This window comes from Akebia trifoliata, chromosome 4 (genome assembly GCF_017979445.1).
Source record: "Akebia trifoliata isolate Shusen 1 chromosome 4, ASM1797944v1, whole genome shotgun sequence".
In the NCBI taxonomy this organism is placed as follows: Eukaryota; Viridiplantae; Streptophyta; class Magnoliopsida; order Ranunculales; family Lardizabalaceae; genus Akebia; species Akebia trifoliata.
Window position 1 is genome coordinate 7202141 of NC_141378.1, and position 20911 is coordinate 7223051.

At 34.1% G+C, this 20911-nt stretch overlaps 1 protein-coding gene and 1 pseudogene across 1 annotated transcript; one reads left to right on the forward strand and one right to left on the reverse strand.

The window, feature by feature from the left end:
* Positions 1-2162: 2162 nt before the first annotated feature.
* Positions 2163-8882, forward strand: ETFBETA (electron transfer flavoprotein beta). Its single transcript, XM_086438984.1, has 5 exons — positions 2163-2318; positions 2405-2689; positions 3388-3468; positions 5026-5120; positions 8468-8882. Exons 1-5 carry the CDS (start codon positions 2250-2252, stop codon positions 8691-8693), a joined length of 756 nt encoding a protein of 251 aa, XP_086295110.1. The 5' UTR covers positions 2163-2249; the 3' UTR covers positions 8694-8882.
* Positions 8883-14791: 5909 nt separating this feature from the next.
* LOC147403407 (1-aminocyclopropane-1-carboxylate oxidase homolog 5 pseudogene) lies at positions 14792-18950 on the reverse strand (annotated as a pseudogene).
* Between the last annotated feature and the right edge of the window lie 1961 nt (positions 18951-20911).

A 20911-nucleotide genomic window follows, 5' to 3' on the forward strand; every position in this document is an offset into this window, starting at 1 on the left:
AAGAAAGTCTGATTGCCCTTTGTTAGATCTAAATAGAAAGTTAAACTGATTGGTGATTTTCCGTACACTATGAAATGATGATTTGTTTGTGTAACTCAACTCTTCGCTTCTCAAATAACTCGAATGAGTCATCTCTTCATATCAGGTGAGATGGAATCTTAATGATGGTGTCTCATCTCATTCACAAGCGATGCCAGCTGACTTAGATGAGTTAAATCCATCTTGAACAAATTTTGACTTCATGGAAAGTGATGAGTTTACTTAAAAATCCCTTGCCATCGAAATAATAAGATTGACCTTACATTGGAAGAAGATGATTGATGAATAATTTTAATAAGGATCAATAACGATATCTTCTTCACAAACAAATTGGACTCTAAGCTTGAGATGATTAATGCAAGATTTGAAATGATGTGGTGCTTGAAAGGGGAGATTATGACCAATGCAATGGAGTACAACTATAATAATGAAATGCAAGGAATGCAACCTATACTCGGTGATGTGTGATTATTCATTCTTTATTTTAATTATTATCCATAAAAATGAAATAATTTGACTTGTGCAAGATGAGATGAGTAAAACGAAGTAATTCGATGAGGTATTGAGTTTTAAAACTAAGGGTGACAATCTCAACACAATCGATAAGAAGATAATGGATTTAAAATTAGAGTTATACGTGTCATCCCACCCAACATGTTTACAACATTAAATAGTCACTTTTTTTGTGTGGAAGGGTATGTAGAGTTTTGAAGGCATAACTTGAGAACAAACTTAATCAGCCTTACGAACTCAGCTAACCCTTGGTGGTTAAGATAGTGGATTTGGTTTGAACCTAATTGTGTTTGGGTCCTAATCATGTTGACCCTTAAATTAATTATTGAATGGATTGTGTTTAGATTAGAAACGTCAACCTACTTAAACCCATGTTTTGACATATTTAGTCATCGTGTTATTAATGTGTCATATTGGCTCATGTACAACCCGACTCATATATAAATCATTTAAATCATGAAACATAGGAGGTGTCTCAAATATCGTGAATTATTAAAGTATTTTTAAAATTACCTATTGTTGCCATAATTTCATTCAACTTTTTTGCATATATTATAGAAGGTGTTTAATATAGTTATCAAATGATTAAAAAGATTAAGCTTTGGTAAACCCTCTCTAAAAAATTGATATGATTGCCAAAAATCCTTAATTTCTTGTTGCAATTAATTCTAGTTATACAATTCTCTCCCATCTTATTTAACTCTACAATTTAAGAAAAAGAAAAACACCCTCTCACTAATGAAAGGTACCTCGTTGTCTCCACATCTCTATTTCTATCTTTATCTCTCAATCTCTCTATCACTTGCTATCTGTCTCTTTCATTTATAAATTCTATAAAACTAGTCAATGCACAACATCAATTATATGTTCCCGGGTTTTTGGATAGACATACTTTCTTCTTTCCTTTGTGCTCGTTTTAATTTTATCACAAATATGTATATGGACTTAAATCCACAAAACTATATTTGGTGGTGGAAATAAAATCTAATATTTTTTTTCTCTTAAAATTAGAATTTTATTCAACAAGTTAAGCGGTCAGGTTAGGTTACCAATTTAATAAATGTGTCTGATATGAATTTTATCACAAATTTGTATGTAGACTTAAATCTACAAAACTATATTTGGTGGTGAAAATAAAATCTAATATTTTTTTCATCTTAAAATTAGAATTTTATTCAACAAGTTAAGCGGACCGGGTTAGGTTACCAATTTAATAAATGTGTTGGATCTGATTTAAGTTTTTGAAACGATCATTAAATGGGTCGGGTTTGAGTTGGATAAAATTTTAAAGGGTAATTTAAATCATCCTCTCTTAAATTGGTGATGTTAGGTTTATCCGGTATGGTAAGTCAATGTCGCATTTTCTCAATGATTTAACAGTGATTCTTTTTTTTTTTCTAAAATGGTTTTCAAATACTTAAATTACCAAATCAATTATCACTATTGAATCAACTTACGGTCATGGGGATAAACCTAATATTGCATTTTGTAGGGGTGTAAATCTATTATCACTAATTTAAAATGGGGGTGTTTCTAAAATACCGATTTGTAAAATGCCCTTACTTCAACACGACGACATGAACATAACCCGACCCGACCCATTCCCACCCCTTTGTTAAAAATTAAAGCCATATTCCTCACTGCCGCCTTCCTTTCCCTCTCCATTGCAGCCGCTGTTTACGTGAAGAGCGCAGAAGATGAAGATCATGGTCGCTGTGAAGCGAGTCGTCGACTACGCCGTTAAGATCAGAGTCAAACCTGACAAGGTAATCTAAATCAACGCTTCTCGATTAATCTCCATTCATCATGATCATTATTAACTGATGATCATATTATTCTCGCAACCAATCAGACGGGTGTAGAGACGAATAATGTGAAGATGTCGATGAACCCCTTTTGCGAAATCGCTCTAGAGGAGGCCCTTCGCATCAAAGAAGCTGGATTAGCGTCTGAGGTGATCGCTGTAAGCATGGGTCCCACTCAGTGTGTCGATACTCTAAGGACCGGACTCGCCATGGGTGCTGATAGAGCCATCCACGTTGATGCTCCTGCAACACTGTATCCTCTCTCAGTGGCTAAGATACTCAAGGCGCTAGTTGACATGGAGAAGCCCGGTCTCCTCATTCTTGGGAAACAGGTCCATTTAAATTGGAAATTAGGTTTAAATTTGGGGATTATGGTTTTGTGTATTTGTAGAGAAATTTGGGTTTTTTTTTTTGGGAATGTTACTAATTAGTAGGTCGATATGAAAATTGGGTTATTTAGTTTTGAGTTTCGATCACCCCCGATTTCTTTTAGTTGTGAAAGATATCGAGGGAATTTCGTTGCAAATTTAGCTAAGTTGGTTAGACGTAAAACCTCCTTGAACCCACTTTCACAGCTTCACCTATCCAATTATTTTTAGAGCTGCTATTGGCACCACAACTTTTACTTATTACACTCCAAATAAAAAATAATAATTAAAAGTTGGGTGCCAATAGAAATTCTCTCTCTCTCTCTCTCTCTCTCTCATCTCTTTTGTTTAGATATTTATTTGTTAGATTTAGGATTTTATACGAGCCTAATCTTAATTGTAAACGACTGCTGAAGTTGTTTGAATGTTAATGCTTTGTAATGTTCAAGTAATAATTTAAACCAAGCTTTTGTATTGTTTGAATGGTGTTCTTTATTCTTTAATCAGCGTGTGATAAATGATTTAAGAAATTGTGGTGTAATAAGTAATAGTTGGGGTGCCAATAGCAGCTCTCTCTTGAGGGAATTTCGGTGCATAGTGTTGAAATTTTGACATTTTGATATGTTGATTTAGTTTATTTTGCTTTGTGGAATCTTGTACAGGCAATTGATGATGATTGCAATCAAACGGGGCAGATGGTAGCTGGATTGCTCAAGTGGCCTCAAGGAACGTTTGCTTCAAAGGTTAGCACTGGTACTATCAATAGGTTGATCAATGCTGTTTGATTATGGGATTTTGCAGTTAAACATTTATTTGGCTAAGGATTTTGTTGCAATTAGTAACTTGAACGTAATAGTTAGTGGTTTTGTATAGTTAGCGCGTTACTTGATGAATTTACGTGGCATATTAGTTGTAACCAATTAATTAAGTCTCAAAGATCTCTGTCAAGATTAGCCGTGTTTTTGGCCAAATTTTAGGACTTTCCACCTACAAAGGACAATCTACCCAAGTCTTTGCTTCATACTTGTGCAAAGACAACGAAATACAAGAAAACAACAAATAGAAGGGCATGGAGATTTAGTGGTGAACCACTAAGGGCTATGTCCGTGGGTGTGACTACAATTGAGAGCTTTCATTCATTATCATCATAAATCAAACCTTAGCCCGAAAAATTTGGGGCCAATAATTTCCATTCTGACAATCAAACAGAATATAAGAGTGTGAGTATTACAGGTCTCTCATTTCATCTCTAGGCCTTTAATATGAATCTATCTAGGAATCACTTTGAAAAACCAAACACAAATTTACGATACTATAACAAACATACCAGCACATGCATTTTTAGGTTCTAAATCCTAATTAAAAGACAAGGTACTTTCAAATCATTTGTAGTGCTTCTTTGGTTGTTAGTATCAGATGGGATGTTTTCGGATGATGATGAGATGAATGTATTGTGATGTTTAGAAATTACACCCTAGCGTTTAGGAGAGGGGAAACATATCATGAGAAGGTGTTCAACTACAATATTTGTCCAGGTTATCAACAAAACTACAATATTTTTCCTATCAACTAGAGTACTAATTTGTACTGTTGGAAGTTGGCGGTGAATGAGGGGTACAACGAGCTGGTGAATTTCTGTTTGTTATTATATGTCTTACGAAATAAAATGTCCATATGTGGATTATGTTTGAGTTGGTGGCTTCTTCATATATCCAATGGTTTGTTTTGTTGCCTTTTATGTGAGTGGTTATTATTGGTAACTTAAGAATAGAAGAGCACTCCACTATAAAGAGTATATAAATCCTCTTACAAACATAAATGGTTGAAGTGTCCAACCAGTGACTCCTCTTTTTGGGCATCCAAGATCAAATCTAGATATCATTTCTTTGTGTAAATCTAATTCAAATACTTCCAATAAAACATGATAAATGTGCTTTGGGTATTAATCTCTTCATGTTTAATATTTTGAATTCCTCTGCTTTTGTAATATGGTGTGCTTCTTACATACTTTATTCCAGTTGACCATTACTGGTCTGATATCCTTTACTTTCCTTAGTTGAGTCCTTCATCTTGTTTTTTCTTGCAAATCCATATTCAATTGTAGGAAACTGAACCATTGAATAAAGTCGAACTTATACTTTCTATGCATTAGTGTAATTATCTTTTGCATTACATTATGTTCATAAATCTTCAAATTTATTGATGGAAACTGGTAATTGGTGTAGACAGAATATTTAGGTTCATCTCCATGCACATAGTTATTTTATTTATTTATTTATTTATTTTTTGCGTTCTAGTAGGTTGTACTGGACAAAGAGAAACAGGTAGCAACAGTGGAAAGGGAGGTGGACGGTGGTCTCGAGACTCTGAGTTTAGATCTACCAGCAGTAATCACGTAAAATATCATATTCCCTTATTGCTTCCTTGTATGTTTCCTCCTTTTTTTTTGTTGGCTTTTTTAAACCTTCTTAACAATAGCATGTAAGATTTAGAGTTGATGCAAGCTTCCTTGGAAGTCTAAAATTTTGGGAATTGGTTTAACTTTCTAATAACCATCCTCATTATTATTGAATCAGGAAACATATTGCAGTAGTAATCGTTTTAGTGCATTATATTATCTGAAATGGTCCTTCTGTTCTTCATAATAAATACTTTTATCCACATAAAGTATTAAAACTTTTAGGGGGTGTTTAGTTTGGATCTTAGAATCTGGTTTTTGGTCAGGATCCTATTCTACAATCCAATATTATGTTTATAAAATCAAAATTGAGGCAGGACTTATTTCTTTCGATTTTGGAATCTGTTTCATGCGCTTTTGCACTAAAGAGGACCATTTATAAGAATGAGGTAGATGTGTAGAATTGCACTAATAATTGTGGGATAAATTTAGTAACACCAGCTATGTGAGGTAGAACCAAGGCCAAATGTGTGGAGTGTAAATTTAGCATTAACACCCAGGAAGAGGAATGTCTAATAAAAATCGATAGTCTACTACAACCCTGGCGACCAACCTCCTGAAGAGAGCGATGTGCATGGACCAGGTGAGTAGGGATGCAGCTCCGTGGACCGCTCATCGGGCCTGATAGGTGGTGGTATCACACCCTTCTCAAAGGAACCGTACGTGACACTCTCGCGTCATACGGCTCCGTCCCGGAATCAGGACCTCCCCTTTCCTTTGACCAACGGGTCCTCGAACCCCTTGCATGGAGGTGACTTTGAATTCATTCATTGATTGATTCAAGGTAGCTTTAGCTTGCTTCCAAGTCCAAGCGCTAGCGGTAGAAGCTAGTCGCCAGAGAGCAATTATTTTCATTATCTTCATATTATATGGAGAGATTGAGGAAGATGTTTTCCATAGAGTTGGACTGGAGTGCTATGACAAACACATTACCAGTTAAATAAAAGAAAATTTTATAAAATAACAGTAAGACCAGCTATGCTTTATAGAGCTGAATGTTAGGTGGTCAAGAAGCATCGTATTACTAAATATAATTTAGTAGAGATGAGGATGTTGAGATGGGTGAGTGGAAACACCATGGAAAATGAAATTAGAAATGAACGTATTCAAGAAGATGTAGGAGTAACTCGTATAGTGGATAAACTAAGAGAAAATCAAATGAAATGGTTTGGGCATGTTCAACAAAGGCCAATTACAATGCTAGTTAGAATAAATATTCGAGTTGAAGGTTCAAAAAGAGCAAGAGGAAGACCGAAAAGAATGTGAATGGACATAGTAAAATGAGATCGGAATACACTTTCAATAACAGAGGTCGTGGCACTGGATGAAGTGGAATGCAAAAACAAGATTCGTTTGGTCTACCTCAAATCTTTGACGCTGGGTGTTGGAGAATGGGATGACTAATTCTGCTTCATGCCAGGCAGGAACTTTGGAGGCTATTTTCTTACTTGGAAGGAAAACTTTTGAGGAAAGAAGAAAAATTTGGAGTCTTTATTTTTTTGATAGGTAAATTTGGAGTCTTTATTGACATAGAAAAACATGCAATAGAGTCCCATGAGAATTAGTTAGGACAATATCTTAAAAAATTTAAGCCTGACTTTGTATGTTGGCATTATATTATTATGGACATGTATGCTTGAGTTGTAACTAGAGTGGGAGAAGATGGTGATGAGAGAAAGGATTTTCTAGTTACGTGCGTTTGCACTAATGAATGACCCGGTAAAAATCTTTGTTTTTCCCTTTTTTGCTAGTTACTGATGGATTAACTGCTTGCACTCAATGAAAAGGCCCTTGGTGTCTGCTAGTTGTAGATGTTGTAGTGTCGGTCTGTTACTTGAGAAAAAGAGTTAATTCAAAACTAGAACTGTGGAGGGATACCGTTAAATACAAAGGGTTCTAAGATACATGGGATTATGATAGAATATATCTATTTTTGGATAAATATAAAATTTTTCCATTAATAAGAAAGGAGAAAAGGTGGCTGAGATAGCCCCCAAACAGCAGGACAGAAAAAACAAACAAACCAAAAACAAAAGAAAGAAATAAAAAGATAAAAAGGAAAAAAGAAAGATACATGCCCATAGGGGGGCTACAAGTTACAAATGGTTTTCCAATTGAAAACAAAATCTTTGAAGCAAATGCCCTCAAAGTCTTTACTTAGCTTCGACCAAAAGAAAAGTAATCCCATTATCTCCAAAATCACCGTGTGAGATGAGCTCTCCGTACTTTGGACGATTATGTTGTTGTGCTCTTTCCAGAGACCCCAAGCAATGACGGAAGGAAGGATAGCCCAAAGATACCTCTTTCTAGAAGAGAAGATATTGAATCTCCAACCTTCCAACAACGCGAAAAAAGATAGAGGGTAAACCCAAACCACCTGGAAACAAGATAAGAAGAACATCCAAATAACACGCGAGAAGGGACCATGAATAAGAATGTGGTTGGTAGACTCCCCGTCTTTCGAACAAAGGTAACATTTAGGGGTGATCCACTCCTGAGAGATCAGATTGTCCAAGGTTTGGATTCTACCCAAAGAGGCAAGCCATGCACCTAAAAGGTTCGAAAACACTTTGATGAAACAAAAAGGACTGATTAAATATTGAAATCTTCTTGTCCTCTACTTCTATTCCCTAGATGGCCTCAAGGTGATGGCTTTCGATGCTTGTGATGTTCCATGGAAGAGGAAGTAGAAGTTGATGCAGCCACTTCCTAAGCAGTTGCCTATGCTTCTTGTATTTCTGCATATTTTGCTGGAGCTGAGGAGAGAGTTAAGTTTCTTAAGTTTTGCTTAGTGTGGAGGTTTGATCTTCCCCCCATGATTTGTTTATCATATCCGGCTTAACTGAACTTGGAAAGGAAATGTGAAGGTGGGGTTAGAAGGTTTTAGAACTACCTTATATATTGTTCCTTAGATTGATGAACAATGCTTAGAGGGCCCTTAAAGATGGTTCGAGGTTCTGGCGGAATCACATAAATAAATAAACTCCATTTTTTTTTCTTTTCTTTTTTCAATTGTTTACAATCCCAAGCCTAGATAAAGGAGGCAATGTCAGGTTGGCAGCCGGGGTGTAGGATCTTCATGTTCCCATGAAGAAATATAAATTGTTTTGTTCAGAAAGCTGAAGGGCTCTCTTCGAAAGCCATTCAAGCTGCTGAAGCTTCAGATATATGACTTGCCTTCATTTACTGAAAATTCTCAAGTAATTATGACTCGAAAGATTCAATTAGATTTTATGACCCTTGCAATAACTTGTACTGAATATTGTTGATCTTTTTGTTCACAGAACGGACTTGAGATTGAACCAACCAAGATATGCAACACTACCCAACATAATGAAAGCAAAATCAAAGGTTATAAAGAAAGTTACTCCTGGTGAGCTGAATGTGGAAGTCAGGCCTGATTTGGAGCTTGTTCAAGTCACCGAACCTCCCAAGAGGAAAACTGGGGTGATTGTGAACTCTGTGGATGAGCTTGTCGACAAGTTAAAAAATGAATCTCATGTCATTTAATCTTTTATTTAATTTTCGCCTAAATGGGTTCAACCATTGTTCCTTTTTTTCTCGAGGAAGATCCATTAACATGGTAACTGCTTTGTTGTTGTTCGGATGAAAATACCAGAGATGGATACCAAATTCATTTAATTTTGATGCTTTAATAAATTTACATGCTGGCATTCCTTGCCATGCTTTTTCTTAGTAGCTAACAAGTGTATTAAACCTGCTTTGGATATCATTTACTCCATCGCTTTCAAGTTCAGGGATTGCAAATTATATATATATATATATATCATGCAGGTTGGACTCTTCAGATATTCAATTTTTGAGCGAAATTTGTCTTTCGCGAATGACAAAATATATGGTTTTAGATAGAATTGATAGAGGATCAAGAATTGTTTGAATGATCCTAATATTTTGGAAAAATTCAATAATTTAATGAAGAAATCATAATAATTTTTTTAAAATACATATTTATATCTAACTAAGAACATATAAGTTTGTAAATTAATTAGGGCACCATGTGGCTTGAAACAAATTCCTAAACAGTAACATGAGAAATTTGATTGTAATGTTCTTTTTAATTATTTTAAAATTAATGAAAGTGATAATTGTACAAGGATATATTTTAGATAATTAATATATGTAAAAGGATATATTTCTATACAAATGATACACTCATTTTTTTCTCCAACTCGAAGGCAACAAGGGAATTAAAAAGAAATGTCCGAAAATCTTTAAATGAAAGATCTTTGAAAGGCAAGTATGATATTATGAACTAAATAACCATGACTCGTGTTTTTCTACATCAATCTCAAAACAATTCTAAAGAAATGCAAACTAATATACTCATTTTGCTCCAATCATTAAGTTTCTTAGAGTATCGTACTGTTTCTAAGTCAAATAATGTGATACTAGAGAGAATCTTGAAATTGGACATCCACTGTGAGGCTTCATGCTAGCCTTGAAGGATAAAATGATATCGATTGACACAGTTTCAAATAATTTAACGTTGATTATGCATTAATAATTGTGGTGGAGTTATTTTTTGGAAGTCTAAGAAACAAACTATTATGATTCAATCCAAAATAAATTGTTAATTTACAGTACAAACTACGATTATGCCAGATGTACCACACTGACGCATAGCCGCTATTTGTATACATTATGATGGTGTTGTTGCAATTGAAAATGTTTATTACTGTTATTACAATGGAAAGTTGCGACAAATACATCAAACACAACATTGTTAGGAGTTACGAAATAACGTTAGTGTAAAACCAATATAACATCGAAAGATAATACTGTAGATTCTTTGATCAAATGATTAGTATGAGAGAAATTTGAAAACACCAAAAGGGTTGGAACTAAAGTCCGTTATTAGAATGTAATTCATCTTTTCAGTAGATTGACAATTGTAGGAACAATTCTGATAGACTTACTACATGATTGTGAAAGTAGGACCATTACCTATGAGAATTAGTTTTAATTATCTCCACCTTACATTTAAACAAAAAAAAAAATACTAGGATAAACACACGGTGAAATAACATTCTTATGTTTTTTTTCCCACCTAGTAGTACCTAGAGTGTGGTGTATCTATTGTATGATTAAGATTCTGAGTTACAGAGTCATTTTGACTCTTATATTTTAAACATATTGCCATGATGTGAAGGTTTTTTAAGTTACCAAACAACTTCATTTATACATAGTATTACATTCTGTCTAAAATAATTTTTATTTTATTAAAATAAGTGAAGGATTATTATAAATATATCATTAAAATGATTAATATATCTCTATTTTTTTTTGTTAGAAGACAAAATGAATAAGGATATTATTAAAAATAAAAAAGTGTTGGAGAATGTTAATGTGCCCGTGAGATCTTGGACGTTAGCATTTCCCATATATATATTTCGATTATTTCATTCTCATGTTTGATAAACAAATCTATGCATTTACAATGTAGAGAGAAAGTCATACTTACGGCATTTATTTGTTTGCAAGTTTCCTCTTAACTTTTAATATTTTTCTTCATGGGTTGGGAAAAGGGAATAGTTTGAGCTAATAAATAATATTTGACATATGAGTTGAGTCCCAAGAGGCACCCACATTTTGCCGCCCATGAGATTCCATGCACCATACAACACCTCATTGGGTTGTGTCATGCTAAACCTGACTGGATGGACATGATATGTGGATTGCAATAAGTTGGGCTGTTGGATTTCTGTCGTGGAACCTTGTTTCTAGGTTGTCCATTTGTTAAGGTACACAGAGGTTACCGTACTAATAAACATGATTTATGTTAATTTATTCACAACTTTAGATATAAATATTATTTCTTGAAAGAAAAATATGATTATGTTCGACCACTATTGTTTATTTTATTAAAGAAAGAAAGCTTAGTAATGGTGGAGGGTGATGTCGCCTTCAAAATGTTGAAACCAAGAAAATTAACAATCATGCTTATTTGAATAAATTTCTACAATATTAATCTCATCATATCCTTTCCACTCTAATAAACTATGTATAATGTGTGTAAGCACAACGATACAAGCAACTTGACAATAACAAAGCCAAGCTTTTGAGATATCCGTCCTTTCGCTCTCAGCAAGCCAGATTTTTACTAAGCCCCTTGAAAATTACATACATATTTTTCCAAGACTAAAATACCCCTTACAAAGATTCTTAACTAGAATCTATCCATTGATGTGGTCCATGTTCTGATGCTATCATGCGTCATGATGACAACATGAATTTCAATTCGAGTCAACAAAGCCATATACCAAATCTCGGTTAAATGTAGAGAGATTCTATTGGCATACCAAATTTTACTTTTAACACACCAATCCTTTTGAAATTAATAGATATATAGTTTGGTGTGTTATAAGGAAAAAATGTGTGTTAAATCCTGAACCAAGTCTTCTGTTAGTAAAATCGTGTTTGCCACCATGGTTGTTAAGTCCTCTCAATGTGATGATGTCCTACTTGATAGAAGTGCTACAAGGGTATTTGTGTCATTTGATCATCTATCAATACTATCCTAAATCATTTTAAATTTATAATGGACAGCTTTTAATCTAATAGTGTTTTGGAATTTTGTTCAATCTAATTCTACATAGAAACAATAGTGAGAGAAGAAGATTCAATCTAATTCGACAAAGATACCTATTAGATAAGAATAGTGAGATAAGAAGATCGAGGGAAGAACAAGATGAATCAACGGGAATTGAGGTTTGATTTCCGTACGCCCCAGCACCCATCAATGGGTACTAACAGTTGGGGTGGTGCATCTCCCTTATTGGCTAGAAACATACCCCAAGAGTCATTGGATCTAAGGTACCTAAGGCTCAACACCATACGTAGCCGGGACGAGATCTTCCCGGCCGAAGATGACCTTTTCGAGCTACCCCCGCCCCCACCCGCTAAGTCCAATGCTGCCCAAACCCCACGTCGCGGACTGGGCTCAAAGTTTAGGTGGTTCCAAAAGGAGAAGACCTTGGGCTCGAATCAAAAGAACAAATTGCGTAATTGGTTTCCTCGTTGGGACTCTCGAAATAGATGGCCCCAAGGTTGGTGTTGATCATCTCCATACATGCAAAATGTGGGTATTCAAATTAAGGACTTTTCTAACCTTGAATCAAACGTACCATGTCCGCTGAGATGGGAGAAAAAACACTAGTTTCTGAGGGATCAATACATGTCTTTTAGGGATCCCTTTCATGTGAATCATCTTTGAAATAATTATGTTCTATATGTTTATCCCCCTTTGCTAGAAGTTTTGATAACTCCATATTACAATATAATCAATTTCAGTGTTTCAAATGTTCTTATTCTTTTATTTTATTTTTCACACGTACATATGTGTGCGTGCGTGTGCCCCAGATGATCTTGATTCTAATTGATCCTTACTGCGGGAGGGGGGAACCTTCTATGTATTGATCTATATATGTTGTATGACTCGAACACTCAACTTGACTTGAATCTCCATCGAGTTGATTTAATGGTTGCTTAATCATGTCGACTCAGGCGATTTGGTGAGGGGGTGTAGTAGCTTTGATAATTCAATGCATGTTTAAAACTCAGATACTCCGTTAGATTTAAATATATATTTATCATCCTCATCAACGTCTGAAGATTTATGCCAAAGATTTGGGATTGGCTAAATAGATCATATTCCGTCATTCAACTTTATCCTAAGTCACATCTTGTATGATCGAAAATGAGTTCCTGTACACTTTTATTAAAGGGTTAGGATCTCCTAGATTCGTTAATCAGAACTCATGTGTTCACACATGATCCCAATTATGTAAATGCAAAATCCAACAGTTGGGACTTATCTTAGAGATTTGTGATATATTTTTGGGATACATATCCCACCCAAATCGTTGGATTTTGCATTACACGGTTGAATTGTATATGAACATATAAGTTTCTTTCCTCGAAGTTCAACCCTTAAATTTTAATATCCTAGAATAGATTTTAATATTGTAAAATTTATTTAATCTATTTACTTTCTTATCCAAAAAAGAATATTGAATTTTACACATCTTTACCCTTCCCTTGGCTGATGATTTGTTATACTCGAAGTGATTCTCTTTTATAGTTATATTTGGAAAAAGAAGGCCAACAAATCTCAAATCCATGCACATCAATAAAACTTTTCCAACACAAAAGTTTACTGTGAGCTCAAAATTTATCAATCAAAAAGAAGGAAATGGATACAATATGGACAAGAACACAAAAATTTATACCTTAAACTTAATTAATTGACAATAAAAGGTGATATGGTAATTAGAGCGACTGGTTTAGATCCCCAGGTCACACCTTCGAATCTCAATATGTCCTTCCACATAAAGTGACTATTTAATAGTTGTTTGAGTGCAAACAACCTTCAACTTATATAGACATAAGCAACAACCACACATTAAAGAAATGTACAATACTTAGACAAAAGTTAAAAGCATTCAACATTGGAAACTAACTTACATATGAAAACTTTAACATAACTAGATTCCAAGACAAAAGCAACGAAAAGAGTCTTCCAACTAGCATAAAACTTGGAAACAAGTGAGTTCTTGTTGAATAATTTCAAAATAAAATTCAAGTTTATGTGGTTTATTTTTTTGATTTTTCTTAAGTTAGATTTTAGGTATTTTTGTGTATATACGATTTAGTCCCACATAGCTCACAAGTGAGAAAGTGGTGTACTTTATAAGAAGAAATAAACATAGTTGATTGTATTTATATCACACCTTTAAGGCTTTGATCTGGTGTTTCGAGGCGGTGTGAAGCACCACCCGCGCATACACGTTGTGCGAAAGGGCGATTGGATGCTTTGAGACGCACTTTGCACTTCGATAGATCAAATGGAAATTAATTGGATGCGATCATAACCATTAGATCACACTGATTCAATTAATAGGTGTTGATTAAAAGGCATGAGACACATACCTTCAATAAGATGCGATTTGGATCGTTAGATCCAAATCAGACACGATCCAACGGTTATTAAATCATGACTCTTAGTCAACCGGCACAAAAATGGTTATAAAAATCTAAACAGAAGTAAGATTTCTTCATCGAAAATTTCTATGTTTTCCTTTTCTTTATTGAAAATTTCTAATTTTTTGAATGTTCTAGATTAAATCAGATTATACATATTTCGATTTAATAATTTGAGTGTAGACTTCTTTGTATCCTGAAGACATTTGTTTGTTGACATTTTGTGTACTGTGATTTTAACAAGTAAAGGGGAATATTTATCTAAAAGAGATCGAATTTGATTGGAACCTTGAAGTCCTAAAAATATCTTCTTCATTGAATTTTTTCAGGTCACAAATTAAAATTTCTAATAGTTTTTCTAACAATTCCAAGGCACAACCTAAGATAGATAAGTTTGACTTCCCCATTACATAGATGTATATTAAGTTTCAACAGAAATGCACCAACTTCATATCCTCAAATAAGAGAGGTTGGTGTTCCCTTGATATTCTTTGGTATGGAGATAAGTAACAAAATCACTTACTAGATTATCTCTATAAACATGAGGATTCTCATTGGACAACAATTCCTTGATAGGGCCGTAACGCTTTGTCATGGACTCGTTGCTTGTAACAAAAAAGAACGCCGTAGATGCTCTTAGTTTGTCATTGTTTACTAATACCCTGTGCTCAACGCTTTTTAAGTTTGTCGTTAGAAATAAGCTACATTAAAAGAAAACACCATTCCATTAAATTAATTAAATAATAATTAGTTTTAGCATTATTGGATAAAAAGTTCAATTGTGTGACATTCCTTTTACACTATAGCACCTCTTAACCCGAATCATGTTCATATATTTTATCCACTTAGAATTGAAGGACGGAACAAGATTTGTTCAACCGACTCCAAATTTTTAGAAAATAAATTGGTAAAAAATCGTTTAACTTATATTTTTAACTAATACTAGGCCTAATGATTTAGGAGCCATTAAAAAAGGACCAAGATGTAATATTATCATCTCTGGGCGATCGAATTCATAGATATTAGGAAGAATATATCCCATCAAATAAACATTTTATTTTGTTGGATTATTTTTTGATCAATGCCATAACCCATCAATGAAGAGGTGGATGCATGAACAATATTATCATATGTATTATCAAATACTACCCATCGAACGAATGTATCTAGAGAAGATCTCCAATGTTTAATACCAAAGCTCCTGGCACGGGGTGGACACCGACCCATTGTTGTTGATGAAGAACTTGAAGTCCGCCAATGTTGTCTTAAAGAAGAATAGTGAGGAATGAAAGGTTTGTATGTCGCTCACCACCTATAGTCAACTCTGGCTCTGGACAGGCTGGGTAGTAGTGACAAGTAAGGACATGTCATTTAGAAAGATCCATTTCCTTTAGATGGTTTGGGTTGAGCCCAAGAGCCTCTGATAAGAGACATTCTCCTCATTTCGTAGCATGTTATTCGTACTCGATTATTATCTCTCTGCAAATTAAGCACATGAGGTTAATGGAGGAACTCTGAAAATTCTCAACGTTAGGAAGAATTTTTTGTGAGATCCTCAAAAAAATCAACCCAATTTGAAACTTCTAACCCCATCAAAAGTGGTTTAGCAATTTACAGTAACAAATCGAGGGTCCAAAGTTGGATTGTATGTATGCACACACTAGAAGGTGGTCATGCATCAAAAGGGCTTGTTCGTAATTAAAACATTGATTAAAAGACTTGTTAATATTACATATTAAAAGGGATATTTTGTAATTTTGAAAACTAATCAATTTGCAATTTTCATGGTTTTGGACCAAAGTGACCTTGATTATATTAAATTTAAATATAAAAGTGGGGAATTTATGGCAACTCAAATTTTGGTTTCCAATCATTTCCCCCCCTTCTCTCACTATAATAGTATAGATTTATTTAGGAAAGCGTTCGGAAGCCCTAAAGAGAGCTAAATATTGTGCCAAACATTTTTGAAAATTGGGGTTAGAAGTTTCAGAATAGGCTGATTTTTTGAGAGGATGATCTCTATGGTGAATAGATCACCATCACCAAAAATCAGCTCATTCCGAAACTTCTAACCCTAGTTTATAAGTTGAAGAATTGTAGACATTCGATTTTTATAAACCACTTTGAGGTTAGAAGTTTTGGAATTGGCTTATTTTTTGTGAGGGATCTCCTCATCATAAAGATCATCTTAAAAAAAAAATCAGTCCATTTTGAAACCTCTAACCCATACATTAAAAAATTGTTTAACACAATGTTTATCTCTCTTTAGGGCCTCCGAACGCCACCCATTTAGGGAAGTGTTCGGAGGCCCTAAAGAGAGCAAATATTGTGTCAAACATTTTTGAAAATAGGGTTAGAAGTTCTAGAATGGGCTGATTTTTTATGAGGATGACCTCCATGGTGAAGAGATCATACTCACAAAAAATCAGCTCATTCCGAAACTTTGACCTTAGTTTATAAGTTGAAGAATCGTGGACCGTCCGATTTTTATAAATCACTTTTGATGAGGTTAGAAGTTACTGAATTGATTGATTTTTGGTGAGGATGATCTCATCATAAAGATCATCCTCACAAAAAATCAACCCATTTTGAAACCTCTAACCCATACATTAAAAAATTGTTTGGCTCTCTTTAGGGCCTCCGAACGCCACCCATTTAAGGAAGCGTTTGGAGGCCCTAAAGAGAGCCAAACATTTTTGAAAATAAGGGGTTTGAAGTTTTGAAACTGGCTGATTATTTGTGAGGATGATCTTTATAGTGAAGAGATCATTCTCACAAAAAATCAGCTTATTCTGAAACTTCTAAACTTAGTTCATAAGTTGAAGAATCATGGACCGTCCGATTTTTATAAACCACTTTTGACGAGGTTAAAAGTTTTGTAATTGATTGATTTTTGGTGAGGATGATCTCCCCATTATAAAGGTCATTCTCACAAAAAATCAATCCATTTTGAAACCTCTAACCCATACATTAAAAAATTGTTTGACCATAATGTTTGGTTCTCTTTAGGCCTCTGAAAGCCATCCATTTAAGGAAGCGTTCGGAGGCCCTAAAAAGTGCCAAATATTATGCTAAACATTTTTGAAAATAGGGGTTAGAAGTTTCAGAATGGGTTAATTTTTTGTGAGGAAGAGATCATCCTCACCAAAAATCAATTCATTCCAAAACTTCTAATCTTAGTTTACAAGTTGAAGAATTGTGGATTGTCCGATTTTTATAAACCACTTTTGATGAGATTGGAAGTTTCAAAATTTGTTGATTTCTGGTGAGGATGATCCTCTCATCATAAAGATCATCCTCACAAAAAATCAGCTTATTTTAAAACCTCTAACTCTTACATTAAAAAATTATTAGGCATAATGTTTGATTCTGAAAATAGGGGTTAGAAATTTCTAACCCCCATTTTATATATAAAAAAATCAGTGCCAAACATTTTTGAAAATAAGGGTTAGAAATTTCAGAATGGGCTGACTTTTTGTGAGAATGATCTCTATGGTTAAGAGACCATTCTCACCAAAAATCAACTCATTTTGAAACTTCTAACCCTAATTTACAAGTTGAATATTCATGTACCCAAAATCAGAATCTATCATATAAAAAGATTCTGATTTCTCTTTTTATGTGTTGAGAAAACGAGATTTAGAACTGTGCAATTGATGCAAATTTTGCGTTTAGAAAATAAAATAAAAAAGTGAATTATTTATATATACCTACTGTGGAGGATATTTATTGCTAGGTACCAAAGGAGGACTCGTGACACCTATGGATTTGAGTCAAGTACAGAGATACAAGGGTAAGCTCGGTGACTCGGTTACAAACCAACCATGGGTTTGAGTCTCGAATGGGGAAAAGCAGGGAATAAATCAAAATGGATTAAATTGTCCCTCATTCGGATTATCCATTTGCAATATCAACACATATTCCGAGGTAGACACGTGACATTATTTGAAGATGGTTATTTTCCTTTTTAATGTAATAACTAATTTCGGTAAGGGTAATCTGGTCCATTGTATCTTAGTAAGGGTTAACTCTTTTAAAGCTTTTCTATAAATAGGCCTTTGAGGCCATGGAAAAGGGGGGGGGGGAGGTAGAGACAAAAAGGATGGAAAGAGGCCATGTAACAGCGAATTTGATAGTAGAAAGACTCCTTGAGCCCGTGGACGTAGGCACGATTGCCGAACCACGTAAAAAATCTGTCTTCTATTTTCTTTTTTATGTTTTTATTACCATTTTACGAACAAAATGTGAAAATCATGATGGAGGATGATTTATCCCAAAATCGGTCTCCACACCTACAAACTTGAGGTAATTCTTGAGGTTGCGGGGCTCAGGAGCAAAGGCAGATACAACGAGTCTCCCCAATTAACCGAACGTGACTTGTACAGATTGCTACTATACATCACCTTTCTAGTGGGATCGAGTGTATAAAGTACTTTCTCTCTTCTATATCTTGCTTGAAATCATCTCTTCCAACACACTAAGTGGGATCCCATGGTTTATCAATTGAAAGAAACCCCATGTCTGTGATGCAAGAAACACTTCTTCGATAATCTCTTTACGTCGATTCACGTTTTTATCTATGTCTTTGAGGTCTATAAGTGGAATTTTGAGATGGCCGGTTTGGTTAGAATTTGAGTTATTGATAGAGTTTAGTTCTTCAGGTGGAAGATGGAAGAAATTTGGTATCTTTACCATGCCTCCTCCATCAACTAGACCTCTTACATCGGCTTTTGTGTCGTGGAAAGCCTTCGTTATATCAGTTTCCATTAATTTCTTTATTGTTGAGTATTTTTGCTCACTTCCCAACAACAGTTGGACATGTGGTGCGGATGACATCACCAACAGGGAGAGTTTCTTTCTCTTGCTCACACATGCAAACATATTCATTTTTATTTTTAAAGATTTCAAATCTTAAAACGGGTTGTTGGGTCCACATTGATTCTCACATCAACAATCTAACCATACACAATCTTCTAAATTTCATGAAAATATTTATATTAAAAAAATAAATTCAAACTTGATCCAAAGTGTTAAAAGGGAATAGTTACTGAACACTCAAATTTAAAAATAAAATTCAACGGTAAAAAATAATTTATATAATTTTATCTTCTACAATTTCATTGCATTGGATCATGTTTTTGAATGTCACAAGGTGATTAAATAAAAATGTTTTCTTTTTTAAGTGATTTATCAGACAAACCTAACTGTTGCATTTTTATTATAAAATCTCCCTTAGAGTTTTGACAATTCCATGGAATTGTACTTTATCATGTTTGTTACCAATAAACCTACTTAATCAAGTTTGTTACCCAACGAACTTTGTATTGAGGATCCATGTCATAAAATTCAAAATTATGGATTTAATTGGTTACTTAACATAGTTTGGAATTGATCCTAACCACATGATTAATTTGTGGCCTCCAAAAACATGATTTGATGTCACATGATTATGAATGACAAAAATCTAAGAATTTTAGAAAAAAAATATCGAAAAAAAGAGAGTTAATTTTCACTGTTAAATTTTAATTTTAAATTTGGGACTTCGATAGTCATCCATTTTCGACATCTTCAATCAAACTAAAAAAAAGGACTCATTTTTTTAATTTTGTTCTTTGGATCTGATTTTTTTATTTTATTTTATGAAATCGAGAAGGTTGTGGTGTTGAATTGCCATTTTGATAATCCATATAGGTTCAATGACGTAAGATTTAAAATCTTACTAAGTTAATCATAATAGTATAATTCGTAAAATAAGGTTTGCTCATGTAACTAACCTGAAAAAGTAATGAAGAAGTTTTTTTAATAAAATTGAGAGAGATAAGTCTGCCCGGTAAATCTCTCTTCTTTTTTTCACTATGGGCAAGGTAAAGGAACTCTCTCTCTCATTGATGTCATTTGCGCCACATGTCCAACTGCTGTTTGACTGTGAGAAAAAAAAAATCTCTCTTTTACGTTCCCCGGAGAGGCCCTTCAAAATTTTGAACGAAACCTTTCCATTGGATTACAAGTGGCCTTTGTTAGGATGTGTTTCAAATTTTAACAGAAATATAAGGGCGTGAAATAAATTCAAAACACCACATGCCTTGAAACGAAGACGGTTTCTTCAAAATTTGAAGGTGACTGCCCGCTTCAAAGTCGGACTCCATAAGTGAAGTGGAATTTAGCGGAGGCACCATAAGTGAGGTGGAATTTAGTGTTGGTACCGACAGCTACAGCTGAACTAGAGTCCGGGCTCAGTAAGTGAAGAGGAATTTAGTGGTGGTGAGAATACCCCAAAAATTCAATTCGTGAAAAATTCGAGTTTTATTCAATTTTAGATTGTAAAAATTCTAATAAAATTTTTGACAAATGAAAAATATGTGGTATATGTTTGAGATGTGTAATATCCATTTTATTTAAAAAAAATTGAAAATAAAAAATCTGACTGATGTTAATGGTGATGGTGATGATAATGACGACATTAAGGTTATAGTTTCCTTGAATTTTAAAAGAAGATCAAAGTCAATGGATAAATCATCAATTTGAAAAATTAAGGTGTAATCTCAAATAAATGTAGAGAGTCATGTTATTATTTTTTTAAAGATAAAAATTACATTTATCACATAAAAATATGGATTCTTCCAAAATTTTGAAGCATGGTCGCTTCAAAGTCGACTTGTGTTACACATCACAACTTACAAATTTACACTTTTCAACATATAACAAGTTCAATAATTTGGAGAATAATA